This window comes from Eschrichtius robustus, chromosome 14 (assembly GCF_028021215.1).
Source record: "Eschrichtius robustus isolate mEscRob2 chromosome 14, mEscRob2.pri, whole genome shotgun sequence".
Lineage (NCBI taxonomy): Eukaryota > Metazoa > Chordata > Mammalia > Artiodactyla > Eschrichtiidae > Eschrichtius > Eschrichtius robustus.
Genome location: NC_090837.1, coordinates 31,021,675 through 31,048,093, shown reverse-complemented (window position 1 = coordinate 31,048,093; position 26,419 = coordinate 31,021,675). Strand labels below are relative to the sequence as shown.

Here is a 26,419-nt window from a genome sequence, read left to right as displayed (position 1 = left end):
ACCCTACCCTCCCATCCCCCAGGTTCTTTCTTTTTCACAGAACTGTTGTTAACAATTTGGAGGCTGTCCTTTCTGTGCACTTGCAGGATCATATGTACAATGAAAGTTTATTTACATAGAGACTTTTTTAAAAAAAATCAAATCACTCTATCTGTGTTAGCCTATAGTTCTGCAGTCTCCCCTTTTTACTAGTGTTGTACAGATGTTTCTCTTGGTACATATAGGTGGTTCTACTTCATTCATTTCAACAGCCACATAATAGTGTATAGAATAGATTCCGTGGACAATACTTCAGTAACCCTCTTGTAGAAATATATTTGTGGATAGTTATGGAAGGACGATATTTCAGTAGAAAGGAAACTGCTAAATCAGAGGAGATGCATATTTAAAATTTTTTGAAAATCAGGCAAATGACCCTCCAAAAAATCTTTTATCAATTTACACTCCCATCAGGAGTATATGAAAGAGCCTTGGGTCGGGGGAAGACATAAATTAGGAGTTTGGGATTAACATATACACATTACTATATATAAAATAGGTAAACAACAAGAACCTACTGTATAGCACAGGAAACTATATTCAATGTCTTGTAATATTGAAAGACCCTAACAAGCTTATTTTGCCTTTTTCTACTCTTTTTCCATAGTTGAGATGATTGTTCTAAATTACAGCAAGTTGTTGGATAAGCTTAAATGTTTAGTACTTTTGTCAAATAATTTAGTCCCAATGGAAATAATATGATTGTGGATGAACCTTCTGTAAAATTGGTGGTTTTCTTAGGTACTTATTTCCAGTAACTTGTTCATCACTCCTTTTTCTTTCTGTACTGTGTGCATGTAGAATCAGCATGTCACACATGGTTATGTATCTAAAAAGCATATGTGTTGAATTAGTAGAAGTGAACCATATGTTCAATTAATATTGTAACTTTAGGTTGGACACCACTGCATGAAGCTTGCAATGTTGGATATTATGATGTTGCTAAGATACTTATAGCAGCTGGAGCAGATGTTAACACACAAGGATTGGATGACGACACTCCACTCCATGATTCAGCTAGTAGTGGGCACAGAGATGTGAGTATGATGGAAGGAGCAGTAATATACATCTTCAAAATATAAATTTAATCCAGTCATTTAATTCACTTCTTAGTCATGCGATCTTGTGTCATATTTCACTCATTGCATGATCAGCTCATCTATATTATATTTTCCCTTTTTTCTACCTTCTAATTGCTAATTCCTATCATAGATTTAGCATTTTCTTTTCATAAAACCTGTTTAACTTGGTAATTAAACAACTTGGCAAATCTTTATTTAAAAGGCCATTCTACTGTCAGATAATTAGATGCAGCGATTAAAGCAGATTTTACTTAAAATAAAATTTTACATTGTCATGATGCCTTTTTTTAAGACTTATTAATATTTAATGATTCCTCTATATATAACATCTGTTCCTGAATTTTAGCTGACATTATTATTCAGATGCTTATGTATATAATAATAAAGAGACATGATTTAAACAAACATGATTATATATGCTTGCAAATTTAATGGTATCTTTAAATACCAAGTTTAATTTGTTTTGATATAATATTATGAACCATTCTGGGTTTTAAATTCCATTTTCATTTTCAGTCTCTGGCATGTTGACATCAAAGCATAACCAGTCTTTGTTGTAATGTAGCTTATGTTTTAAGTGTGTTTAATGCTTAGCTCCATTACTATAACCTGCTTACAGCCAGAGCAGATCAACCTGGGGCACTATTAGCAATGGTTCTAAAGTAGGATTTTGTTTATCACATAAGTAGTTTTTCTCTTTCATTTAATTTTAACTTCTATCAAAGAATACTTGTACATAGTTTAAAAAGTTGAAAAGTACTACTTAGCTTATAAAGATAGATAACTACCTGCTCCCTCCCATCCCTCCGCACTTCCCAGTACCTTTAACCAAAAGCAGCTCTTGTAGGTGTTTCTTCTAGTAGTTATCTCTTTATTTCTAACAAGATGGAAGCTATTTTGCTTTTTAAATTTTTAGTCACTAGTTATTGACCCCCTGCAAAGGGTTTTAATATATATTGCTTCTCAGAGATGCACAAATTTAATATAATTGTATTTTCTCTTGGATTTTTGTTTATTAACTTGGTTACTACACTGCCTTGTTCTGATTTTTCTTATTTAGTTTTCCATGTATCTATTTCTGTACTTCCTTACTCTCTCTGACATAACTCTAAAATGCCCCTGAATAAGGTCAAATACATTGATCAGTTTATTATGTTTGAGAATATCCTTGTATACAAGATATCTTGTATCCTGCTTTAATTGGGACTAGCTGCTCTCTAGATCTGTAGCATAGATGCTGTCCAGGGATTTGTTTTTGCCATTAATTTCATGTGAGATTCTCAGTCTCTTCATGAGATTTCCAGTCTCTGGCTGGAGTGGTTGTGAACCACATTACATTAACTTCTCACAGCAATATTTGTGTGTTTTCACTATGGGATAAGAAGTGTTGTAAAGGCTTTCTTTATACGTATTAATTTTTTTTTTAATTAATTTATTTATGTTGGCTGTGCTGGGTCTTAGTTGTGGCACGCGGGATCTTTGTTGCAGCACGGGAGATCTTCGTTGTGGCCTGTGGACTTCTTAGTTGTGACATGCAGACTCTTAGTTGCAGCATGCGGGCTTCTTAGTTGTGGCATGAGAACTCAAATTAGTTGCGGCATGCATCAGGATCTAGTTCCCCCACCAGGGATCGAACCTGGGCCCCCTGCACTGGGAGCACAGAGTCTTACCCACTGGACCACCAGGGAAGTCCCAGTATTATTTTAATCATCACAGTAAATGAATAACCTTCTGGTGTTTCTTGTTGAAACTGTATGACCCATTGCATTCCAGTACCCTCAGCTTCTCCCAGAACATGGAGAAACAAAGACACAGGAGACACAAAGACAAAGACAAAGACACACTGGTCTAAGACACTCCCAAGTTTATTAAACTGATAGGAGTTCAAATTAAGGGACTAAAAAGGATAAATATCAGTGTTTTTTTAAGACAAAGTGAGGTAATAATTCATTAATCTGGAAGAGTTGTTTTTCAGTACACTGTCTCTCCTCTCTAGTGAATAACGTAGAAGGATTTTGGTCGTCTCATACCTTTGTGCTGGAAAATTCCTTTTTTTTTTCTCTTGTTAGCAGCAAACATTCTCTGCCTTATTTTCTTTTTTGACACAATAAAAATTTCAGTGTCGTGGTGCCTGTTTTTTAAAAGCCACTTTAGTTGAGAAAAAAATGGAATTTGGAGTGAAGATAGATACGAATTCAATTCTGGGCTGGCCAGTTTCCCAAATGAGTGATCTCAAACAAGTTACTTTTTTCCTATCAACTTCCATTTTCTCATCTTTAAGTCACATAATAAATAATACCTGTCTAAAAGGGATATTTTGAAGGAAAAAAAAGACGCTGTGCACATAAATATACCTTGAAATCTAAAATGTTATAGAAATGTCAGAGGTCAAAGATTAAAAGGCTACTTTTATATTGCTATTTTTCAAATATACTGAGATATTTTGGAAATTAAAGATGCCATTTTTCTCATTTAAATCTTTCTATAAGGTATTTTTCATAATTCTCAAGTTATAATTTTGAAGAAAAATGTAGCCTATAACGTTACTTTTCCTAAACTGATCCTTGCTTAGCATCGTTCCAGTCTTTTTTGCTCCCTTGACAATTCATACATACCTATGTGATAGCACTTACTATATTATTTTTCACTCATGTGCTTGTCTGTTTTCTTCATTGAATTTTGAGTCCCATGCATACATGATTTATGTTCTGGCTGTGCTATTTTAAATACTGTACTTACTGCCCTTTTTTTAAAAGCATCGTTGATAGTTTATCAAGCATGAATAGTTTTTCTTTAAATGTTGCATAAAAAGATTTCCTGATTTCTAAATGTAATGTTAAAGAACTATGCCTTATGAGTAAGACATGTTTCTATGAATACAAGTTTCTAAATATGCACATTGCTGCAAAATATTTCCAGAAGCTGACCTTTGAGCTCATGTACTTACAAAGACTCAAACACTATTTCCAGTCTCCTTCCAGAAGGAGACTGGCATGCTATTTTCAAGAGATCTTTGCTTTTTTTCCTACCAACATGCCTAGGATAGTAGGAGTCACAATTCAGAGCTGTTGAGGGCTATTTTCTCCTTGTTCTTTTACTTGTCCCCAAGGAGGAGGAGGGAAATGAGATATACCAAAACCCATTGGTGTATATTTGTACCATATATTATGAGTCTCCACCAAAGAATTAGATTTCTTTCACTCAGTAACACTCATGACAACTTCAGCCATCCATAAAACATTTCTAAGGTAGGAGAAACAGATCTGTTCTAAATTGTTTCGAGTAAGAGAGGATTAACATAGCTTACTAAGAATCTAATCTTTGGCCTACCTTTCACAAATGTGTATTACTGCATAATATACATTCTTATAATAGCCCTATTCTTAGTTCTATTTTAGATACTACCTATGTTTATTTTCTTCTTGTCTCATCATTTTTACTTACTTCTAATTTGCTGTCTATGTTTTTTGGGTTTTTTTAAATTTTTTTATTTATTTATTTTGACTGTGCCGGGTCTTAGTTGTGGCACACAGGATCTTCAATGAGGCATGTTTAGTTGCGGCATGTGGGATCTTTAGTTGTGGCATGAGGACTTCTTAGTTGAGGCATACAAACTCGTAGTTGTGGCATGCATGTGGGGTCTAGTTCCCCGACCAGGGATTGAACCCAGGCCCCCTGCACTGGGAGCACAGAGTCTTACCCACTGGACCACCAGGGAAGTCCTGCTGCCTGCTCGTTTTAAGCAACTTTAAGTTACTTTAAATTCTTTTTAGAATAAATAATTTTTTGCATATGAGAATGATCTGTAAAGTATTGGTTATTTAGGTTAGGGTTATTGTAGCATGTTTGAATGAACCAACTGTCTAATCATAGTCAGGAATAAACTTTTTTCATATTTATTTATTTATTTTTGGCTGCATAGGGTCTTAGTTGCAGCACACGGGATCTCTCGTGGCGCGTGGGCTTCTCTCTAGTTGTGGCATGCGGGCTCAGTAGTTGCGGCACACGGGCTCTCTAGTTGTGGCGTGTGGGCTCCAGAGCATATGGGCTCTGTTGCAGCATGCGGGCTTAGTTGCCCTGTGGCATATGGGATCTTAGTTCCCCGACCAGGGATTTAACCCTCATCCCCTGCATTGGAAGGCGGATTCTTAACCACTGGGCCACCAGGGAAGTCCCAGGAATAAATATTTTTTGATTATTTCCTGACAGGTATAGAAAGCGTTCAGTAGTATCAAGATCCTTCTGTTTTCTCATTCTAGGACTCTAACGGAAGGAAATAAGCCTAAAAATGGGGGAAAAAGTTTCAACTTATAAAGGTGTTCATTATAGCATTATTTATAATAACTAAAAGTTTTTAACTTCAGTTACCTTCTCAAACCCCTAAAAGGGGAGATTTTAAAGGACACAGTCCCACAAGGATGAAGAACAGAAGAAACAAGAAAACCAATATTTTGGGAGATAGAAATTTGAGGAATGAGTGAGTGGTGACTACATAGAACAGGGTTTGGCAAACTTTTTCTGTAGAGGGCCAAATAGTAAATATTGTGGGCTTTGCAGGCTACATGCCACCTCCACTGACCCTCCTCCCTTCTCCCTCTCTCTCTGCTTCCTGTTTCCTCCTATGTATTTCTCCTTTATCAATTCTTTTTAAAGTATTTTATAAGAATATAAAAACTATTCTTAGTCAGCAGGCCAGATTTGGCCTACAGACCAAATTTACCAGCTCCTGATTTTAAAAATCCAAGAAAATTGAAAGCAAAGCCATTTCAACACAGAATCCCAGAAAAACTGAAGCTCAGCAATTGATGTCTGGGTTCATCTGGAGGTGCCCATTGAATAAGACTGAAAATAAGAGGATTGAATCAAACTGGTTTTTTACCCTCATATTCCCTTCCTAACCCTTCACAACTATATGACGGCACATTTCTCTGGCAGATGACTGGAGGTTTATTTCCTGACAAGTATAAACCATACCATCTGGACTGACATACCACAAGAGTAGTTGGGAGTAAGGATTAAATGTAAGCTAATTAAGTAAAACATACTGAACATTAAGACCTCAGTCAACCAGAATGCTGACAGTTAAGGCTTATAGTTCTAGGGCAGTAATTGAAAGATTTCTCAATAGAAAAGTGAACTAGCCAAGAGGGGGTTCTGATGAAATGGCCCAGTCATGTCACACTAGCACAAGATCCATCTGTCAATAGATCGTACCTATGCCTAAAAAACTTTAAGCAAGTCTTTTAGTGCCTTACTCTTTTTTTTTTTTTTAATTTGGCTGCATTGGGTCTTCATTGCTGCTCATGGGCTTTCTCTAGTTGAGGCGACTGGGGACTGCTCTTCATTGCGGTGAGCGGGCTTCTCATTGCTGTGGCTTCTTTTGTTGTGGAGCACGGGCTCTAGGCGCACGGGCTCAGTACTTGTGGCTCACGTGCTCTAGTGCACAGGCTCAGTACTTGTGGCACATGGGCTTAGCTGTTTCGCAGCATGTGGGATCTTCCCGGACCAGGGCTCGAACCCGTGTCCCCTGCATTGGCAGGCAAACTCCCAACCACTGCGCCACCAGGGAAGTCCCTAGTACCTTACTCTTAAATGTGGACAGTCAGTGATCACCTGACCTTTGAGAAAGGTCTCTAATATGGAAGGCAAAGAGCAGAACAAGCAAATAGAAAAGTAGAAATGTGGAGGACATGATAAGGCCAAGAGAAACTTCAAAAAAAAAAAGAAAGAAAGAAACACATTACCTTCCCCAAAGAGATGAGAGTTTCTTGTAGCCATGGAACAAAAACTGAAGGGTTGCTAAATAAGGAACAGTTAACAAATTCAAAAATAAAAACAAAAAAGCTCTTGGAAATAAATAATATGGTAACAGAAATGAAAAATGGAGTATGGAGGGTTAAAGATAAAGTTGAGGAAATCTCCAAGAAACTAGGAAACAAAAGACAAAGGTGGAGGAGGGGAAATGAGAAAAAAGAAGATTAATTCAGGAGATTCAGTATTATCTTAACAAGAGTTCTTAGAAGACAGAACAGTGAAAACATAGGACATTATCAAATAAATAAAACCAGGAATTTTCTCAGAACTGAAGGAACGTGGATCTTCAGATTGAAAGAGCAATTGAATGCTCAGCTCAATGGATGTTAAAAGACCAAGATCAAAATTCATTATCCTGGGATTTCAGAACAATAGAGGCAAAGAATGTCCTCAAGCTTACTGAGAGAAAAAGCAAGTTCCATATAAAGGTAAAAAATCAGAATGGCATCAGACTTCAGTAACAATACTAGAATCTAGAAGATAATGATGATGCCTTCAAAACTGGAAAATTATTCTATATCAAGAGTAAATATTAATCAAGTGAGGACAGAATAAAGGTATTTTCTGACATGGAAAAATCTCAGAACATTTACTGTTTCTTAGGAATCTGCTGGAGATGGTGTTTCAACAAAATGAGGGAGTGAACCAAAAAAGAAGATAAGGTCTAAAGAATCCACAGAATACAGGGAAGGCTATTTCTAGGATGATAGGAGAAACGGAGATGCCAAGATGACAACTGGGAAGCAAATCTAGACAGCAACCAGTCCATCTTAGAGCAAGTTAGAAAGCTTGGAGAAAGGAGTTTAACAAAAAAATGGTGGTATATTGAATTGAAGAGATCTGTACTTGTAGCAGAATGGGGAATGAATTAAAGATGAGTATGTAGAAAAACGAGTAAGTGAAAAGTCAAGATAATTAACTCTCTGGGATAAAATTAACTTGTGTAAGAATGGAAATTTTGTCATGGTGTACTACTTGGTTCAACATTTATATTTATCATAATGACACACAAAAAATAATATGTCTATCTTGGAAAGTTAGGAGGAGGGGGAAGTGGATGTTTATGGGAGGAGAGAGATGGAGTTGGTAAGAGAGAGCTGAATTGTTTTCCATTGTAAGACAGTAGGCAGTGCCTAAAACTGAAAAATACGGAAGCAGCACACTAAGTATGTTACTTAAGTATATGAACATAAATATCAGGGACGATTGTTCTTCACCAGCAGCCTTGAAAAGCCGTTTGATCTTTTAAAATCATAAACATGTAATTTGATAAAAATTAGTAAACAAAAAGGGAAATTAAATATTAACAGTTGAGATCATGCGTAATTTGTTTTCTTTATACATTCTTAAATTTCAGGTATTCTGTATTGATGGTTTATTCTGTGGTAGTCTAGAAAAGATTTTTCATTATTCACTGTGAATCTTTATTATTCTTAAATACTTTCATTTGTTAGAAGTTCCTAATTTATAGCATCCTGTTTAATATTGCTTCTTTAAAAAGACATGATAGGACTTCCCTGGTGGTGCAGTGGTTGAGAATCTGCCTGCCAATGCAGGGGACACGGGTTCGAGCCCTGGTCTGGGAAGATCCCACATGCCGCGAAGCAACTAGGCCCGTGAGCCACAACTACTGAGCCTGCGCATCTGGAGCCTGTGCTCCGCAACAAGAGAGGCCGCAATAGTGAGAGGCCCACGCACCGCGATGAAGAGTGGCCCCCACTTGCCACAACTAGAGGAAGCCCTCACACAGAAACGAAGACCCAACACAGCCAAATAAATAAATAAATAAATAATAATTAAAGGTGCTAATAATTAAAAAAAAAAAAAAAAAAAGATATATTTCCTCAGTACCAGAGAACACCATAGTTATGTGTTAGGAATACAGAGACGAATAAAGATCTCACATGGGGCTTCCCTGGTGGCGCAGTGGTTGAGAATCTGCCTGCCAATGCAGGGGACGGGGGTTCGAGCCCTGGTCTGGGCGGATCCCACATGCCACGGAGCAACTAGGCCTGTGAGCCACAGTTACTGAGCCTGCGCGTCTGGAGCCTGTGCTCCGCAACAAGAGAGGCGGCGATAATGAGAGACCCACGCACTGCGATGAAGAGTGGCCCCCGCTTGCCGCAACTAGAGAAAACCCTCGCACAGAAACAAAGACCCAACACAGCCAAAAATAAATAAATAAATAAATAAATAAAAAAGATCTCACATGAAGTTTATGGTCTAGGATAAGGGGAGAAATGTGTTAATAAATTATAGTATAGATTTACCTATGATAGAACACACTCATGTCACTGGAAGTAGAAGCTCAAAACAAGAAGAGATGTTAGGGAAGCAGAATTAATAATACTTGGCCACCTATTTGACATAGAGTATGAGTGAAAAATGAGAATGTGATGACTCCCAGCTTTCTGGTTTCAGTGACTGGGTATACTTAGGTGCCAGTCACTGAGAATGGAAACAAATAAAAGATAAGGGTGTACGTTTAATGAACTCTGGGACCTATTGGTTTCAGCTTTTGTATTGAAATACAGTATATCCAAAGAATATTTGGACATTTGATTTTGAAGCTCAAGAAAAAGGCTGAGAAAGAGCAAGCCCAAGAATGAAAATGAATGAGTGGATTGCTTAATCGTCATCGCATTCAGAGTGGGTGAGCTCTCCACGGAGATGATGTAGACCAGAGCATGAATCAAGTGAATCAAGGACAGAGCCCTAGGGAAACAATCTATGGCTTAGATATTTACAGATCTTAGGAGACTCATTTCATTGGACTGACGGTAACATAATTGTAGGTAGAAGAGCGAAGGGCCAATAAGAAAAAAGTAGTCAAGGCCCCAAGGGTAAACATCTTTTTAGGAACTTGACTGTAAAGGAAAGAAGAGAGATTTAGCTAGAGGAGGGGAGTATAGGTGTGAGCAGTTGCTTTTTTTTAACCTGTGTTTCATTTCTTTATTGCCATTATTTTAAGGCAAAAGAGACATGAACTGGAAAGATTGGCTTTTAGAAAGGAGCCAATCGAAAAAGAGTTAAGAAATATAGAAAGGAAGAGGAATAAGGAGCAACAAACAAATGAAGTGATGACTAACCAGTCGCATCTTGGTTTGTGGAGCCCAAAGCTTATGAAATTAGTGAGGGCAGGGTTCTTTAAGAAATGAATAAAAAATTAGATATAGGGCCATGTAAGGGGACCATGAAAATGAGAGGCCTTGAAGTTTAAGCTATAGTAGTTTTAAGTAAACCCATGTCAGTTAGTGATAGTTTAAATCCCAGAATGATGGGGAACAGGTGATTAAGAGCCTTGGTAGCGATGGTAGCCTGAAACAGAGGGGAGATACTTCTTTTGAGACTTCCTGTAGCCTGTACATTCCAAGAGGCCAGGGAGCTTTATACTCTTGTTCATTGATTTATCTGAAGAACTTGGAGCAGTGCTTGTTAATAGGTGCTCAGTAAATATTTGTCAAATGTATGATGAAACAGGAAGAAAAATAATGAGATTCAGTGCTAAAATAGCCCAGCTTAAATTTTGAGGAGCAAATTTCTTTGTAGTAGATATGATCAGAAGGGGGATGGCGATGAAAATGGAACTTGAGAGTAATTATGATTTAGAATAGACACTGAGGAATGGAGGCAGAGGAGATGAAGCAGGAGGATATTATGAGTGTGATCAAGAGGAAAATGGTTGAAATAATGCAGTCTACGAAAGGACTGAGTCTTCCTACTGTTTAATGTTGCAGATAGTGAAACTGCTACTTCGTCATGGTGGAAATCCATTTCAAGCTAATAAACATGGGGAGCGTCCAGTGGATGTAGCAGAAACAGAGGAGTTGGAATTGCTGCTAAAAAGAGAGGTGCCTTTATCTGATGATGATGAGAGTTACACAGGTTTGTTCCACATGATCTACATTCACCTGTTTGACCTGATATTTAGTAGAATATTCTACTTCTGCTTTATAATACCTAAAATGTTGAGTACCTTAGGTAATGCTATCTAGCTATTAAGAATGGTGAATTTAGTAACCTAAATTTAGGTGTTTGCTACATGTCCTCTGTGTAAATGGAGTCATAATGCTCTCGCCCTATTTCTGTGATTTCTTTTCCCCACAGATTGCTGATGTTACATTCAAGCCTATTGCAGCCTCTCTCCCCATTAATAGCTACCACCACTGCTATACACTACCACCACTAGCTATCCCACATCTGAGTTCTTTTAATTCTTTTATAAGTTAGAGCACCACTAACCAAACTCTTCCTGGCATTAATGAGTCATCTTTGCATTTTTATTTTTGCAATTTAGGTGGTTGAACTCTGGTCATTGTTGTAAAATACAGGCACAGTTTTACAGTCACAGTTTTAAAAAGGAAAGACCCGAAAAGAATATTTCATAAAACTTTTGGCATACTCAGAGTTTAAAAAAATAAACATAAACAATTAAAAATATATAAGAAAGTCTTTTATGTACAGATTGGAAGGTTTCACCATGTTTCAGGCAAAAATCAATGGAAAACAATTTAATAAGTCTCATAACTGGCCATATCTTTACAAAATTGTAAACAATTCCTATAAGCAATTAGGTAATAATACTACTTTTATATTATTTATAAATAAAATGAAACCATACTCATTTAATCTCAGCCATTGCCAGAGGGCAATAGGACAACATCTGTACTTTTAAAAGAGAAAGGTCTACCATTTACTTTTTTTTTTATTGAGGTATAATTGACATATAATATTGTATTAGTTTCACATGTACAACATAATGATTTGTATACACTGAAATATGGTCACTGCAATAAGTCTAGTTAGTAATGGTCACCATACGTAGTTACAAAGTTTTTTCTTTCTTGCTTGTAATGAGGAGTTTTAAGATCTACTCTCTTAGCAGCTTTCAAATGTGCAATGCGGTGTTAAGTACAGTCACCATGTACAGTACATCCTCATGACTTATTTATTTTATAACTGGAAGTTTGTACCTTATGACCCCCTTCACGCATTTAACCCACCCCCCATCTCTGACAACCACCAGTCTGTTCTCTGTATGGATGAGCTTGGTTTTTGTTTGTTTTTTAGACTACACGTGTGAGATCATAGAGTATTTGTCTTTCCCTGTCTGACTTATTTCACTTAGCATAATGACCTCAGGGTCCATCCATATTGTCTCAAATGACAATATTGTGTTCTTTTTTTATGGCTGAATAATATTTCATTGTGTATATGTACCACATCTTCTTTATCCATTTATGCATTGATGGACACTTAGGTTGTTTCCATATCTTGGCTATTGGAAATAATGCTGCAGTGATCGTGGAGGTGCATATATTTTTTCGAATTGGTGTTTTCATTTTCTTTGGATAAATAACCAGAGGTGGAATTGGTGGATTACATGGTAGTTCTATTTTTCATTTTTTGAGGAACCTCCATCCTATTTTTTTATAGTGGCTACACCAATTTACATTCCCACCAGTGGTGCAAAAGGGTTCCTTTTTCTCCACATCCTCAAGCCAACACTTGAAATTTCTTGTCTTTTTGATAATAGGTGTTCTGACAGGTATGAGGTGATATTGCATTGTGGTTTTGATTTCCATTTCCCTGATGATTAGTGATGTTGAGCATCTTTTCATGTGTTTGTTGGCCATCTATACGTCGTCTTTGGGAAAATGTTTATTCAGATCCTCTGCCCAATTTTTAAATTAGATTGTTTGTTTGCTATTGAGTTGTATGATACCAGTTTTTTATGTATTTTGGATATTAACCCCTTATCAGATACATGATTTGCAAAGATTTCCTCCCATTCAGTAGGTTGCCTTTTCATTTTGTTGATGATTTTCTTTGTTGTGCAGAAGTTAAAATCTCAATATTTTATTATGAAAATGTTCAAACACACAGCAAAATTCGGAGAATTGTACAGTGAACCCCCTGTACCCACCAGCTATGTTTTGCAGTTGTTAACTGTTTGCTATATTTCCTTTATTACATTATCACATATCTATTCATCTACCCATCAATTCTTATTTTTTGATGCATTTCAGGATAAGTTGTGGACATCTCTAAATAATTTAACATGCATTTCATTATAACTAGAGTTCAGTTTTTGTATATGATTTTTAGGTAATACTTACATTTGTGAAATTAATAATTCTTTAATAAAACATTCTATGAGCTTTAAGAAATGCATAGACCTTGTATAATCCAACCTTATCAAGATACAGCATATCTCCAATACTCCAGGAAGTTCCTTATGCCCCTTCCTAGTCAGTGCCCACCCCTACCTGATCATTTACAACCCTCATGGTAAAGATGATTAGACAAGAATCACTAAAGGCTGGTAAATCTAGGGAGAATTCTTTTTTTATAAGAGCAGATATTTACATGACCTTTTCACATTACAAGAGAGGAGGGAAAAAAAACGATTATATGGTAGAGAAATCCACCACCTGGACTGAGTGATCAAAATTAACATCATCAAATGAGACACAGATGCATATCATGTGCCTCTACGTGTGGTACCCTGAGAAGGATAGAACATCACTTGTAGCATTCTGGCTGAGAATGTATAATCATGAGGAATGTTCTGCTTCTTTTTAAAAGCCACTGTCACCAAAGGTTAAGAAATGTCAGTGTCATGAACCAGTAAAGGCAATAGAAATGTTCCAGGCTATCCAAAGAGGTAATAATTAAAGGCAGTACCTGCTCCGTGACTGTTTTCTGTCCTGGAGGGGGAGAAAGATTATAAAAGACATTATTAGATCATTTAGCAAGGAATATGGACAGTAGATTAGTGTCGTATCAGTGTAAATTTATGAAGTTGACAACTGTACTGTGGTGACGAGAATATCTGTATGTCTTGGGAAATACTAAAGTATATAGGGATAAAGAGCCATGATATATGTAATTTACCCTCATATAGTTCAGGGAAACAAATGTATTTACACACATGTGTATATATAGAGAGAAAGTAAATTATAACACAAGAGAGCAAAACGTTAACAGGAGGAAAACCTGGGTAAAGGATATATAGTGTTCATTATTTTTTATTTTTCTAACTTTTTGTGAGTTTGAAATTATTTCCAAATAAAATCTAAAATATACAAACACATAAAGTTTTTTTGCTTTGTCCATTGAAAAGATCTAAAACTGACTAAGACAGTAGCAGTAATCATTCCTAGTACCCAGATTATAATCAGGAAATATTTTCTCCTAAAAGAAAACCAAGGTTTCTTGGAAAAAATGAGTGATGCTAAGTCTAGGGCAGGAAATGTGTAAGATGAGCTTGGAACATCTTGTCATTTCAGATTTCAGGTCTTGTCAGAGGCCTTAGGAGACAACTTGAACAGTTCCCCACTGGCCAAAAATGCAGTAGTTTGAGTTTCATTAAGGGTGTTAATTGCAAAGATTTGAAACCCATCGAATATGTTTAAACCCATGAGTCTATGATGATAAATTTTTAAATTTATCATGGTCATCAGAGAACCAATTTGTTATCTTAAAAATTAGGCAAAAAAGAGGAAAAAAAACAGTCGTTTATTTCACCTTCATATTCCTATATGAACTCTTGTCACTGGGTAACCTCATTATGGGTGAGGAGAAATGTTTTTTATAAGATTAATCCAGCTAAAAGAGTGAAAAGAAAGACTGACCATTTTGCAACCCCCTGTTAGTTAATGTATGGGAGCATTGAGGATCAACAGTTGCTAACATTAAATTAAAAAGAGAAGGAAAGAAGGCATTGCCTGCCCTTGCTGGAATGCCCCTCTCCTCCACTCCCCAGTCCTCAGGATGCAGCTGCCATCTGCAGGAAATACCCAGACAGAGGAGCGTGCTGAGCTGCACCAAGCAACATTCAGACCGTAGGAAACCCCAACAGCATCGTTTCCCAACAGATAAATTGTACGAAAATAAGAAGAACCTGTAGAAAATAATAAAAATGACTTAAGTGGCATATCACACTTTCAAAAATGGGCAAGACTAAAATATTAAGCATGTATTTAACAGGTAATTTATAGTTCAGGGGCATTTTGTACAAAACTCAGTTAAGGGCTTCCCTGGTGGCACAGTGGTTAAGAATCTGCCTGCCAGTGCAGGGCACACGGGTTCGAGCCCTGGTCCAGGAAGATCCCTCATGCCGCAGAGCAGCTAAGCCTGTGTGCCACAACTACTGAGCCTGCGCTCTAGAGCCCGCGAGCCACAATTACTGAACCCGCGTGTCCCAACTACTGAAGCCTGCGCACCTAGAGCCAGTACTGTGGGGGGAGAGGGGAATAAGACAAAAATGTAATGTTGGTTAAAGGGTTGATAAGCAATATATTGTAGTGGGAATGGTAATGATGGAGCTAAAGCTATAGGCAAAACTGTAAAGGTGGCAGCTTTCCTTTTAGTATGTATTTTCACTCCTTCAGCCTCCAATAAATGTAAACTAAAGTGTTTGGTACATAGACATTGCTTAATAAATATTTGTTGAATTGTGGGGGAGGGGTAACTGGCCCTAAGGGATTATGCCAGAATCCTCCATCCCCCACAGATCCAAGGAGTAACTGGGCTGAGTTTGTCCATTACTGAGACTGGGGAAGTTGGAGAAGACCTAGTCCAGCAACAGGGAGGTCTCCTCCTGGTGCTTCAGTGCTGACTGGCAGTCCTGGGGGAGCCCACTTTCCCTTCCACTGCTTGCAGAGAGCTGCCTCTTGGACTACTTCAGCTTCAACAGCGACAACAAAAGGAGTACTTAAGAAAATTCAAGGACAGCGCAAAGGCTTTTTGGAGCTAGTAAAAAACATGATTATATAATCAGACAACACAGTAGATGAGCTGAAGTGGGACTTAAATGATTAGGCTATAAAATCAAGTAAAACAAATCCTCACAACACAGCAAAAATACAAAGAGAAAGAATCCTGAAAGAAGAGATAAGATAAAAGACTTAGGGAATAGATCTAGGAGCTCTAGCAGATCTTTTTTTTTCTTAATTGGAGTATAGTTGCTTTACAATGTTGTGTTAGTTCTGCTGTGCAGCAAAGTGAATCAGTCATATGTATACATATCCACTCTTCTTTAGATTTCCTTCCCATTTAGGTCACCACAGAGCACTGAGTAAGTTCCCTGTGCTATACAGTAGGTTCCGTTATCTATTTTACACATAGTAGTGTATATATGTCAATCCTAATCTCCCAATTCATCCTACCCCCCCATTCCCTGCTTGGTAACTGTAAGTTTGTTCTCTACACCTGTGACTCTATTTCTGCTTTGCAAATAAGTTCATCTGTACCATTTTTCTAGATTCCACGTGCAAGCAATATTATACATTTGTTTTTTTCTTTCTGACTTACTTCACTCTGTATGACAATCTGTAGGTCCATCCACATCTCTGCAAATGGCACTATTTCATTATTTTTTATGGTTGAGTAATATTCCATTGTGTATATGTACCACATCTTTATCCATTCCTCTGTCAATGGACATTTAAGTTGCTTCCATGTTCTAGCTATAGTAGGAGCGCTAACAGATTTAGCATATGAATAATAGCTAGTTATGGGAATTCAAAAGGGAAAAAAAGAAACAGGTGGAGAATAGTCCATAATTATACAAATAGAAGAAAATGTTCCTGAGCTGAAGCAAGCCCGAGTCTATCAGTTATAAAGCTCAGTGAGCTCCAGGTGGATTGATGGAAGAAGCATGTACACATACCCCTAGACATATTTTGATCAAATTCCTTGTAAATTCTGAGTTAGCAAGTTACAAGGAAATACAGTCGCATTGGCATTGGACTTCTAACTTAACAACAGTGGAAGATAGACTACTGAGAGAAAAGAACTGCAGCATAAGAATTATGTACCTGGCCAAGGTATTGTTCACTTGTTAGGGTAAAGGAAAGATAATTTAGGGGTTTAAAAGCTATATCAATGTATTTTCTTACTTTTTTAAAAAAGAAGTTATGGAAGAATAAACCAACATCTTATAAAAGTGGTTACCTAATAGGAGAAGGGGTTAAAAGAAAGGTATGTGAATTGTTAGTCTTTTTGAAAAACAGTCTGGCAACAGCTAACAAAATACAAGGGCTCTTACCTTTTAGAGAAATATACTGAAATATTTCTGGATGAAATGATACCATGAATGGGATGTGCTTCAAAATGATACAGGAGTAGGATGAATGGAGGTATGGGTTGGCCAGAGATTGATGGCTATTGGAGCTGAGTGATGAATACATGGGGGATCAGTATAACATTCTGTCTACTTTTGTGTAAAGTCAAAATTTACCATTGTAAATACAGTTTTAAAAATACTTATGCTCCTTAATATAGTAGTCATACTTCTGGGAATATGCCATGTTTATTACAGCAGTGCTTTCAGTGGCAAAAGAAAAAATGTATAGTCATACAGGGGATCAGTTGCATAAATCAAGGTATATAGCCACACCACAGACTATTGTACAGCCATGAAAAGGTATATCTTAACACTGTACCAGTTACTTGGAGAGATTTTCATAAGATATTATTGAGTCAGAACAGTCAAGACGAAGGATCATAATATCTCATTTTTGTAAAATGAACAGTGTTTTAAAAATCTGTATGTTTGTATATGCACATATATTTGTGTAAAATTTTATAAACATGGAGTAAAATCTGGAAGGATGTATCTCAGCCTGCTAATGAGGCATGTGTTGGGGGTCAAGTGGCAGAGGAAGGGATGACTTGGGTGGAGGGAAAGGAGGTAGAGCTGGACACAGTTGTGTGATAATATTTTTGTACACATAAATATACAGGACTCTACAAAATCTCTTGCCCTGCACCACTGTTTATTTAATCCCCATTCCCTTCCCTTCACAACTAAGTTTCTTAAAGTGCATTGTGGTGCACTTAAAGTACCTTCCATCCAATCTGTGTTTACTAACATCGCACATGATCTTCCAACAACAAACCCCTTAGCTGTCTTTTTAGTCTCTCTGTGGGATTTGACAGTGTTGACTGTGTTCTTCCTAAAATTCTCTGGTCCTGGTTTCAGAGAGGCAGTTCTCTTCTGGCTTTTTCTCCTGGAAGATAATTCTCTTCCAGCTTCTCAGACTGTTCCTTCTCAGGTTCCTTCCAGATCTCATCTCTTCGTTTCTTCCTCATTCTCTTCCCATACACCCCTGTGTTCATTTTTCCAAAGATTTACTTTCTGGAACCCTCTTCTCATACCAGATAATCTCCCAAATAAAGTTCACCCACACTTACAGCTTTAACTACCATCTATGTTGTGAAGCCTTTTAAATATCTCTTTATTCCATACCTTTCGCTTACGCTTCATGCATATATATTTAACTGCTCTCCGGATGTTACCACTTAGAATTACCACAGAAATCAGTGTACCTGAAATGAACTTCTTTTTTCACATTTACACTCCTCTTCTTGTTTTTCCTGTCTCATCATTGAGCTATATGTATGTCCTAAACTTGATAGTCATCCTAAATTCGTCTTCCTCCTTTTTCTTCAGGTCAATTAGTCTACAGCTGTGTTTGTGCACCCATGATGTGTGAGGCATTGTTTAAGCACTGGAGATCTAGCTGATTAAGAAAGTGGAGATACTAACATAATCATCCCCTAACCCTTGTCACTTCTTATTTTCAAAATATTTTCAAATCCATCTACCAGTTGCAAGCTGAAAGTCATTTGAACATCTTTGTGCTATGTGAAATCAGGATTATAATAGCTGAATTACATAGGCTTCCGCAAGAAAGTAAGAAAATAAGATTTGAAAACTAGGAACATTTCATATGGTATGTTAATACTCCCATTTATTATGGCTACAAACTCTGTAATCTTGGTCTCTGCAGAAAACAGTAGCTGTGAAAAGCAGCTTTGGTTAAAAATCTTTCTGTGAGAAAGAAGTGCTGCAGTAAGTTTTTCCCATGGAAGAAGTTAGGTATCTTATTTGAACTTCCATGTTTCATTAGAGTGAAACACATCTTTTAGAATCTTTTTTGATTATCACCGATATTGTTTCATGTGTTCATCAGCTGTGTATTGATTTTTCAGCATACTTATTTTCCTCATGGTGAATGTGCCTGAATTATTGCTTGATCAAAATCCCTCAAGGAATGATTCAAAAATCATCAGTAAAAATCATCCGTAAGTATCATACAAAGATTTTGAAGTTGCTGAAAAAGACTGATAAAAATACCCAAATTTATTGCTTAATTTACATGAGGTCCTTGTTAGACTTAACGTCATCTAATCTAAATTCAGAATGTGTTAATATTTAATCAAGTATTCATTTTACTGCCCATAGACGTTTGTACATATAAAGCCTGATAGCATTGTTACCCATCTTGTATGTTATGTCATCCATGTGACAGATACACTTTAAGTGTTGCAAAGTTAGAGAATATAACTGACTATGGATTTCAGAACTTAATAAATTTGGAGTAGATAAAAAGGTACTATACGTGTAACATTTTAAAAACGGTTTATTCCATTAGTCATTGTGCTTTGTGACAGTGCTACTGAGAGTAGCTGTTCTGCAGACTGTTACTGTGCCTCAGGATACAGAGCTTGTGCCAGAGTGTACATCAGTGCACTGCTTCCTTCATCAGAGGAAAAAATGCTGTGACAAAAATGTCAGCTGAACTAAGTGTGCTCGTGACATAACTGATTTCCGTCTCTGGCACAAGCCCGTTATTTCATCGTTTCATCACAGATTCGTAATAAACAATTGGCAGAGTGGCCTTAAGTTCATGGACCACACTGAGTAGTCATTTTATGTTGTGCATATCAGACGTTTATGATATTGTTGCAGGAAATACATGTCCTGGTTACTACAGCTTATTTGTATACAAATGTGTGGCACTTTTAAATTTGCATAATTCTTTAGTTGTTTTCCCCCAACCTCTGCCCTTTTTCCACAGTCTTATTCCACATTACCTTCCTGACAGAATTCTATCTAATAATAGTGTTTGCTACAAATAATTGCTTCTTGCTACCCTGCTGAAAACTCAGTCATATTCAGAGAGCCAGACCATGCTCATAAACCATAATTACGGTAACAGAGGTGTCACACGGCGCCTCTCCCGATAACTTTCTGACACTCCTTAATTGCCAAAGTAGAGATTCTGCTGCAAGTTTGCAGACCCTGGTTTTATTACTTAAACACAGTGCCCAGTGGGCAAAGTTGAAAATGCCAGGCATTGTTAAAATAATTATTCATCCTTTTCTTATCTTACTTTGACTGCCAATAATCTGGCCATGTTTATTAAGCAGCTGCTATACACTTTCCTCACTTGCATGCTTCAGCTTAAGCAAGGAAATGCTCCATCATAATAAATAGACAAGCTACATTTAGAGTCTACCATAAGACAGATTAGGAAACTTTTTAAAAGACCGTGATATGTTGTTACCCTCTAGTGTTTACTGAGTGCATTTCTGTGTCATAAAATACACAAAATGACCAGTATTTTGAAGGCTTATTTTCTGAATGTTAAAACAGTAGATTGTAACTATTCTAAATATATTGTCATATTTGGTAAACTTACATCCTCAGTTTTATATTTCAGGAGCTATGAAAAAATGACTGTTGATACATGCACATATGGAATTATAACAGTTAAAATAAATCAAGAGGTACAAAAAACAATTATTTAAGTCAAAATATACCAGAAAGTTTTATTAAATGGATTGTGTGATGTTAACAGTTTAAGTAGGAAGAAGCATCACCTTTGGAAGTTTTAAAGCAAACTTTTTAACCTTGGAAGCATAAACACTGCAGGTAGAAATTACATAGTGGAAGCACCATATTTGGTGTTCAGCACCCTTTATTTTTCACATATATGTCACTGTAGTATTGATGCTTACAATAAATGAAAAGGCACTTAAATATCCATGATGTGCAGAGGGCTGAGCATACAACATGATAAGCAATGAGATATTCTTTAATTTAATGATCAATTAAAAGAAATTCTGGGACTTCCCTGGTGGCGCAGTGGTTAAGACTCCACACTCCCAGTGCAGGGGGCCCAGGTTCGATCCCTGGTCAGGGAACTAGATCCCACATTCATGCCACAACTAAGAGTTCACATGCCACAACTAAGGAGCCTGCGAGCTGCAACTAAGACCCAGTGCAACCAAATAAATAAGTTTAAAAAAAGGGAAAAAAAAGAAATTCTATCACTGTGTTTTGCATACTCTGCTTTTTCTCCTCTGCTTTGTGACATATATGGTGCACTTTATACACAGAGTTCTGATTTTACTTTTTCAAACTTTTTTCTAAATATCACCAGCTACTTCTGCCTGAAACTTAAACAACCAAAACCCCTACAGTTCTCTTATTTGAAAATCAGTACTTTAAAATCAATACAGATTTTATCATGTGTTTTATGTGGATTCATTATATCAACCTAATTCTAAAGCTTAAGAATTTTAAATTCAAAGTTGAGTGTTTTTGGTTTTTTTTTCAAGAAAATTTTATATGTCAAATTTTGTTAAGTAGAGAAAAAGGGAAAGAAATTATAAATACCTAAATTACCATACTATAAGCATTTACTCTTTAGTAATGTCTATAAAAATTACATAGTTCTATATTTTTTACTTGTTCATGTATCAGAAAAATAAATGGGAAATTGTGACTGCAGCTGGGATGTTCTTTGGATGCAAATGAATGTCTTTAAATTTTTATGTTACATAAAATAATAGTCCTCTAAATATCTCTCTTTGAATTTTATGTAAATATAGTAGTCAAGAAATTTTTAGTGTGTTTGCCCAAAATATGTAAAATTGCTTATTGCAGATACCAAAACTAATAGATTTTTTGTTAAAAATATTTTAGCTTGATGGTTTTCCTTAAAAACTGAATTTGTACCAGTGCCTAGCAACTTAAAGTGAGTCTGTCACATAATTATAGTCCTTGAGATATTGCTGAATATTTAAGACTTATAGCTCTATGAAGGGTACATTTGGGCAGAACCCTTAAAAAAAGACCTTTGACTTTAAAATATATATGCATACAGTTAAATGAGTTTAGCCTTAGCTATATCATCCTGTTTTATCTAGTCATGGTTTGAAGGACCTCCATGTAATATATATATATGTATGTATGTGTGTGTGTGTATATATATATATAGAGAGAGAGATATAAATATCTATTTATTTATCTATCTATCTATATATATATATATATAGATGGAATAGCCGAGACTGGGTGATTTTTGTCAGTTTCCTGTAGTGACATCAAAATTTTTGTAGTGATACCAATTATATTTTTCAGAGGGGGAAAATCTTGATAATTTTTATTTATAGAATTCGTTTCTGTGTTACTGACATGTTGGTAGAAAGGCCATGCATAACTACTAATAGAGGGAGTGTAAAGAGTGGTGTGATACTTGATTTTACTTTTTATGTAAATTTTGCTTTTAGACATAGTATTTTCAATTATTGATTATATTCTCTTCCCTCTCCAGCTCACCCCTAAATTCTTAGCTATAATTCTCACCTATATCTGTTACTTTAGAAATACAGTGAAAATATGTTCTCATATGGCATACTTACTTCCAAATAAATGTGTGACTACTTTTCTCCTGTATAGTAGAATTAAAATATCTAACCTTTACTTAGGAAAATTGAGGTTTAGAAATGGAGATTTAGAAGAAACTGTATACAATTACCCAATATTTTATTTTCCTGTCTCTAAGCTGCATTTCTCAGTCAATTTAGGGATATAAAAGCTGTAAAGATTTGTTTCCTAAAATGCAGGTGTTTTTTTCTAATGTTACTTCCTTAGCTAGGTAACATAAATAAGTTATATAATCAATTCTTAAATATACTAGTTGTGGTTAGTGGACTATTGCAAAGCAGAGGAACAACCCAAATAGGCATAAGAGAAGCCCGCCTCAGTTGTGAACTACCCCTGTCAGTGGAGCCCCGGAGACTCAAACTCAGAGAAGACTGCAGTTAGAGAGGACCACGGACCACTCGTGCAGGGGAACACCTGCTGTAGAGGTCCTCCACAAAACTGCTGAAGAAACAAGTTTTCCCTTTTATCAGTATGAAAAGAAATCCAGAGATTTGAGGAAAATCAACTGAATGAAAACGAGAAGGGCCAAAATGAACAAGCACAACAGCTGATTTGGAGAATGTAAATTACATAGGAAGCAGAAGGGTAAGTTCTTCTCAGTTTGCGTGGAGACACTGGGGGTTGGGGGCAGTCGATCCACTAACCATAACAAAAGGCCACCCTGAAAAAGTCGACAAGGGAAGTCCTTGAGATTCAAAATGTTTATCGTTACTGAAAGTAAATATTCCATATAGGGCTAAAGAATGGACTGGACATTGCTGAAGATCTAATTTGAGATCTATGAGAAGGGCAACATATAAAACATTAAAAAAATCATTGGAAATATGAGAAAAATGGTACAAATAAACAGACAAAAAACATACCCAGGATATGCAGTATTCACTTTACAAAAAAGAGCAAATGTTGGGAGAAAGTAATTTTTTTAATGGAAGAAGATGTCCCTTAACTGGAGAAAGAGGGTAATTTTACTTAAAAACAAAAGCAAAACAAAAAGCAAGGAAAGGATACATTTACATGTATCTAGATGTATCCACATCTAGATACATCATGACTTCAAGGATAAAGATTATTTAAAATCTTATAAATGCCCAGACTCAGGTAAACATGTTACCTACAGAAGAAGGAGAGGGAATCCGATTTCTTGTTCTTAAAGATGTTGTGAGAAGACTGTGTAGCTACAGTCACAACGTTCTGTGAAAATTATTTTGAACCTAGAATTCCATTCCCAACCTGTCACTCAAGTGCAAGGGCTAAAGAAAAACATCATTAGACATACTTTCTATTCTCTTTCTGAAAAAATTATTCAAATATATTACTTTTCAGTGACACAAAATACAAGTCTAAGAGGAAAATATGAAGACTATGGATTTTGATGAAAAATTTGCAAGTGACAGCAATGAGCAGTTGGCATATTTTAGGACAAAATGTCAGCTTTGTGAAGAATGTTATCAAGAAAAGAGTAGATTACAACATACATAGTGTGTGAATTAGATTCTGAGAATTCACTGTGTCATGGTATTGATAATATGAAGATGAACAAGACAGAAGGCAAAACCTCAAGGGAAAATAAACTATATATACAAGTCACAGGCTAAATATTGACAGAAAGCAAGCTAAAACGTGGTCTGAGTTGGGGGTGCTCATGGAGTATAAGCGTGCTTTCTGAAATGACAACAGTAGACCGCCTTGGTCGGGAATTTAGAAGAGCCAAGAGGACAGACTTGAGGTTCAGAAATTCTGTTCACTTTATTATTTCTAAGTTAGTTAAATTCAAATAAAATCAAATGTAATACTTTTAAGTTATGAAGAATGATTCGCTTGAGTGATGGGGCTATATTATGGTTGACTTTTCTTTACCCATCTCTATATTTTCCTGGTTTTCTAACATTAACTGTTTTTTACTTTTGTAATAAAAGAATAATAAATACTACTTGAAAATGAAACAGAAGCAATGTTAATAAATGAAGATCACTAAAGAAGTTTATCTTAGGACTTTTTTATGCATTAGCGCATCTCTGAATAAAAATGATATATATAAACACAATTCCAAATTTTTTTTTAAGTACTATTCCTGTTGTTAAAAGAATTCATAATTCTGATTGAGTACATTACACCAAAAAAAAAAAAAAAAAAAAAAAGGCTTTCAACATTGTAGAGTTTTTGGCAATGGAAATCAAGCCAAAACCATCATTTTTTCCTCACTGTTTGGAGTGCTGTATTAATTTAATCATAAGAGCTCGTGTTTTAGTGCTCCTATACTATTATCTAGGTTTCAGCCCTGGATCTCGAGTTGTGGGTAAGTTAGTTAACCTGTACATGCTTACGTTCCACATCTGTAAAATAGGAATTACAGTACATAACAGTTCCTGAGTACATACAGTACTTAACGGTGGTGTGGTAAATAAAGGTTAAATGAGTTAATATACAAAGACACATAGACTATTGACTGGCACAGAGTAAGCACTTGATAAATGTTTCCTTTAAAAACAGTGAAAACCTGAAATAAAGTTATCATATTAGACATGTCCAGTTATTTAAAATGAAACATTCAGGACCATCCTTTATATGATACTGCAGTCTTATAATCTTTAAAATGTCATTTTTATTTACCACCATAAAGATGAAAAATCTAATCAAGTTCACTGGTTTATATAGTCATTTAAAGTAGTCAAGACGGCTTTTTTCCTTTATTTTTTTTTCTAGCTTTATTGAGATAATTGATATAGAACATTGTATAAGTTTAAGGTGTAAGTGTAATTATTTGATATATGTATATATTGCAAAGTGATTACCACAGTAAGGTTAGTTGACACATCCATCACCTAACCTGATTACAATTTTGTGTGTGTTGTAAGAACGTTTAAAATCTACCCTTAGCAACTTTCAGGTATACAGTACAGTATTGTTAACTGTAGTCACCTTGCTGGTATGATTTTTTTGTTTTTTGCCATAGAGCCTACAGTTAACTCATTTACTGTCTTTAATGAAAGAGTATCTTTTCATGTGTATTCCTGAAAATGTGCTTACATATTACCTGATTTTATACTCAGAAAATTATTTATTTTAAAACTCCCTAAGTATAGTATATATGTTATGGTGGGGGGGGGGGTTAATTCTGTACATTGCATGATATATATTCATTGTTGAAAACATTTTTAAATAGATTAATTGTATGCAAATTAATGTTTTTAGTTTCAATATAGAAATTTTTAATTTCTATAGTGAAAGTACAGAGCAGAAAGAGGAGTAGTATTATGAACCCATGTATACTTATTACCCACTTTTAATCATTACCACCTTATGGCCAATCTTGTTTTGTTCTATCCATTCTTCCCTATCCCATCATTTTGAAGTCATTTTATTAGAAAATATTTTAGTAGGTACCTCTTAAAAGATAGGAATTTTAAAAAACATAATATCATTATCATACCTAAGCTAACTGAACTGTATTACTAGTAAATATTTGGTTATTGTTCCAAGTTCTCATTGCCTCATAAAATCATAAGTTTTTTTCAACTTTTTCAAAATCTGAATCCAAGTGAAGTCCATATATTGCAGTTGGGTGATTCCTTTGAGTATCTTTTAATCTGTAAATATCCCCTTCCATTCTTATGTTCTTGTATTTTTCTGTTGTTGAAAAAATTATGTGCCTGGCAGTTTTTCCCAAAGTCTGGATTTTGCTCATTGCATCTCCATGATTTTAGTTAAGGAAAACTGTTTTCCAGATATTTTTCTTATCTCAATTTCACATAACTTTGTTAACCTACAATGAGTTTAGTGGTAAACTGACTTTAATATTGGAAAGAAAGAGTTGCTTGTGGTGATTACAAAGGGATTTAGCCACAGATTGAGCAGGAGATTATTTTAATGGTTCTGATCAATTTTCTTAATTTTTGTCAAGACAGAGGTGAACATTAGGCTCCTTTTGAAACTGATTTCTAGCACTTAGTATTGG

The 26,419-nt window shown here is 35.8% G+C and overlaps 1 protein-coding gene across 4 annotated transcripts in view; it reads left to right on the top strand.

The window, feature by feature from the left end:
* Positions 1 to 26,419, top strand: part of ANKRD12 (ankyrin repeat domain 12) — a 115,046-nt gene that overhangs the window by 59,314 nt on the left and 29,313 nt on the right. For all 4 annotated transcript variants that reach the window (XM_068562323.1, XM_068562322.1, XM_068562320.1 and 1 more), the window contains 2 exons: positions 934 to 1,076; positions 10,673 to 10,820. In XM_068562323.1, coding sequence (XP_068418424.1) covers positions 934 to 1,076; positions 10,673 to 10,820 — 291 coding nt within the window. The remainder of the gene's footprint in view (positions 1 to 933; positions 1,077 to 10,672; positions 10,821 to 26,419) is intronic.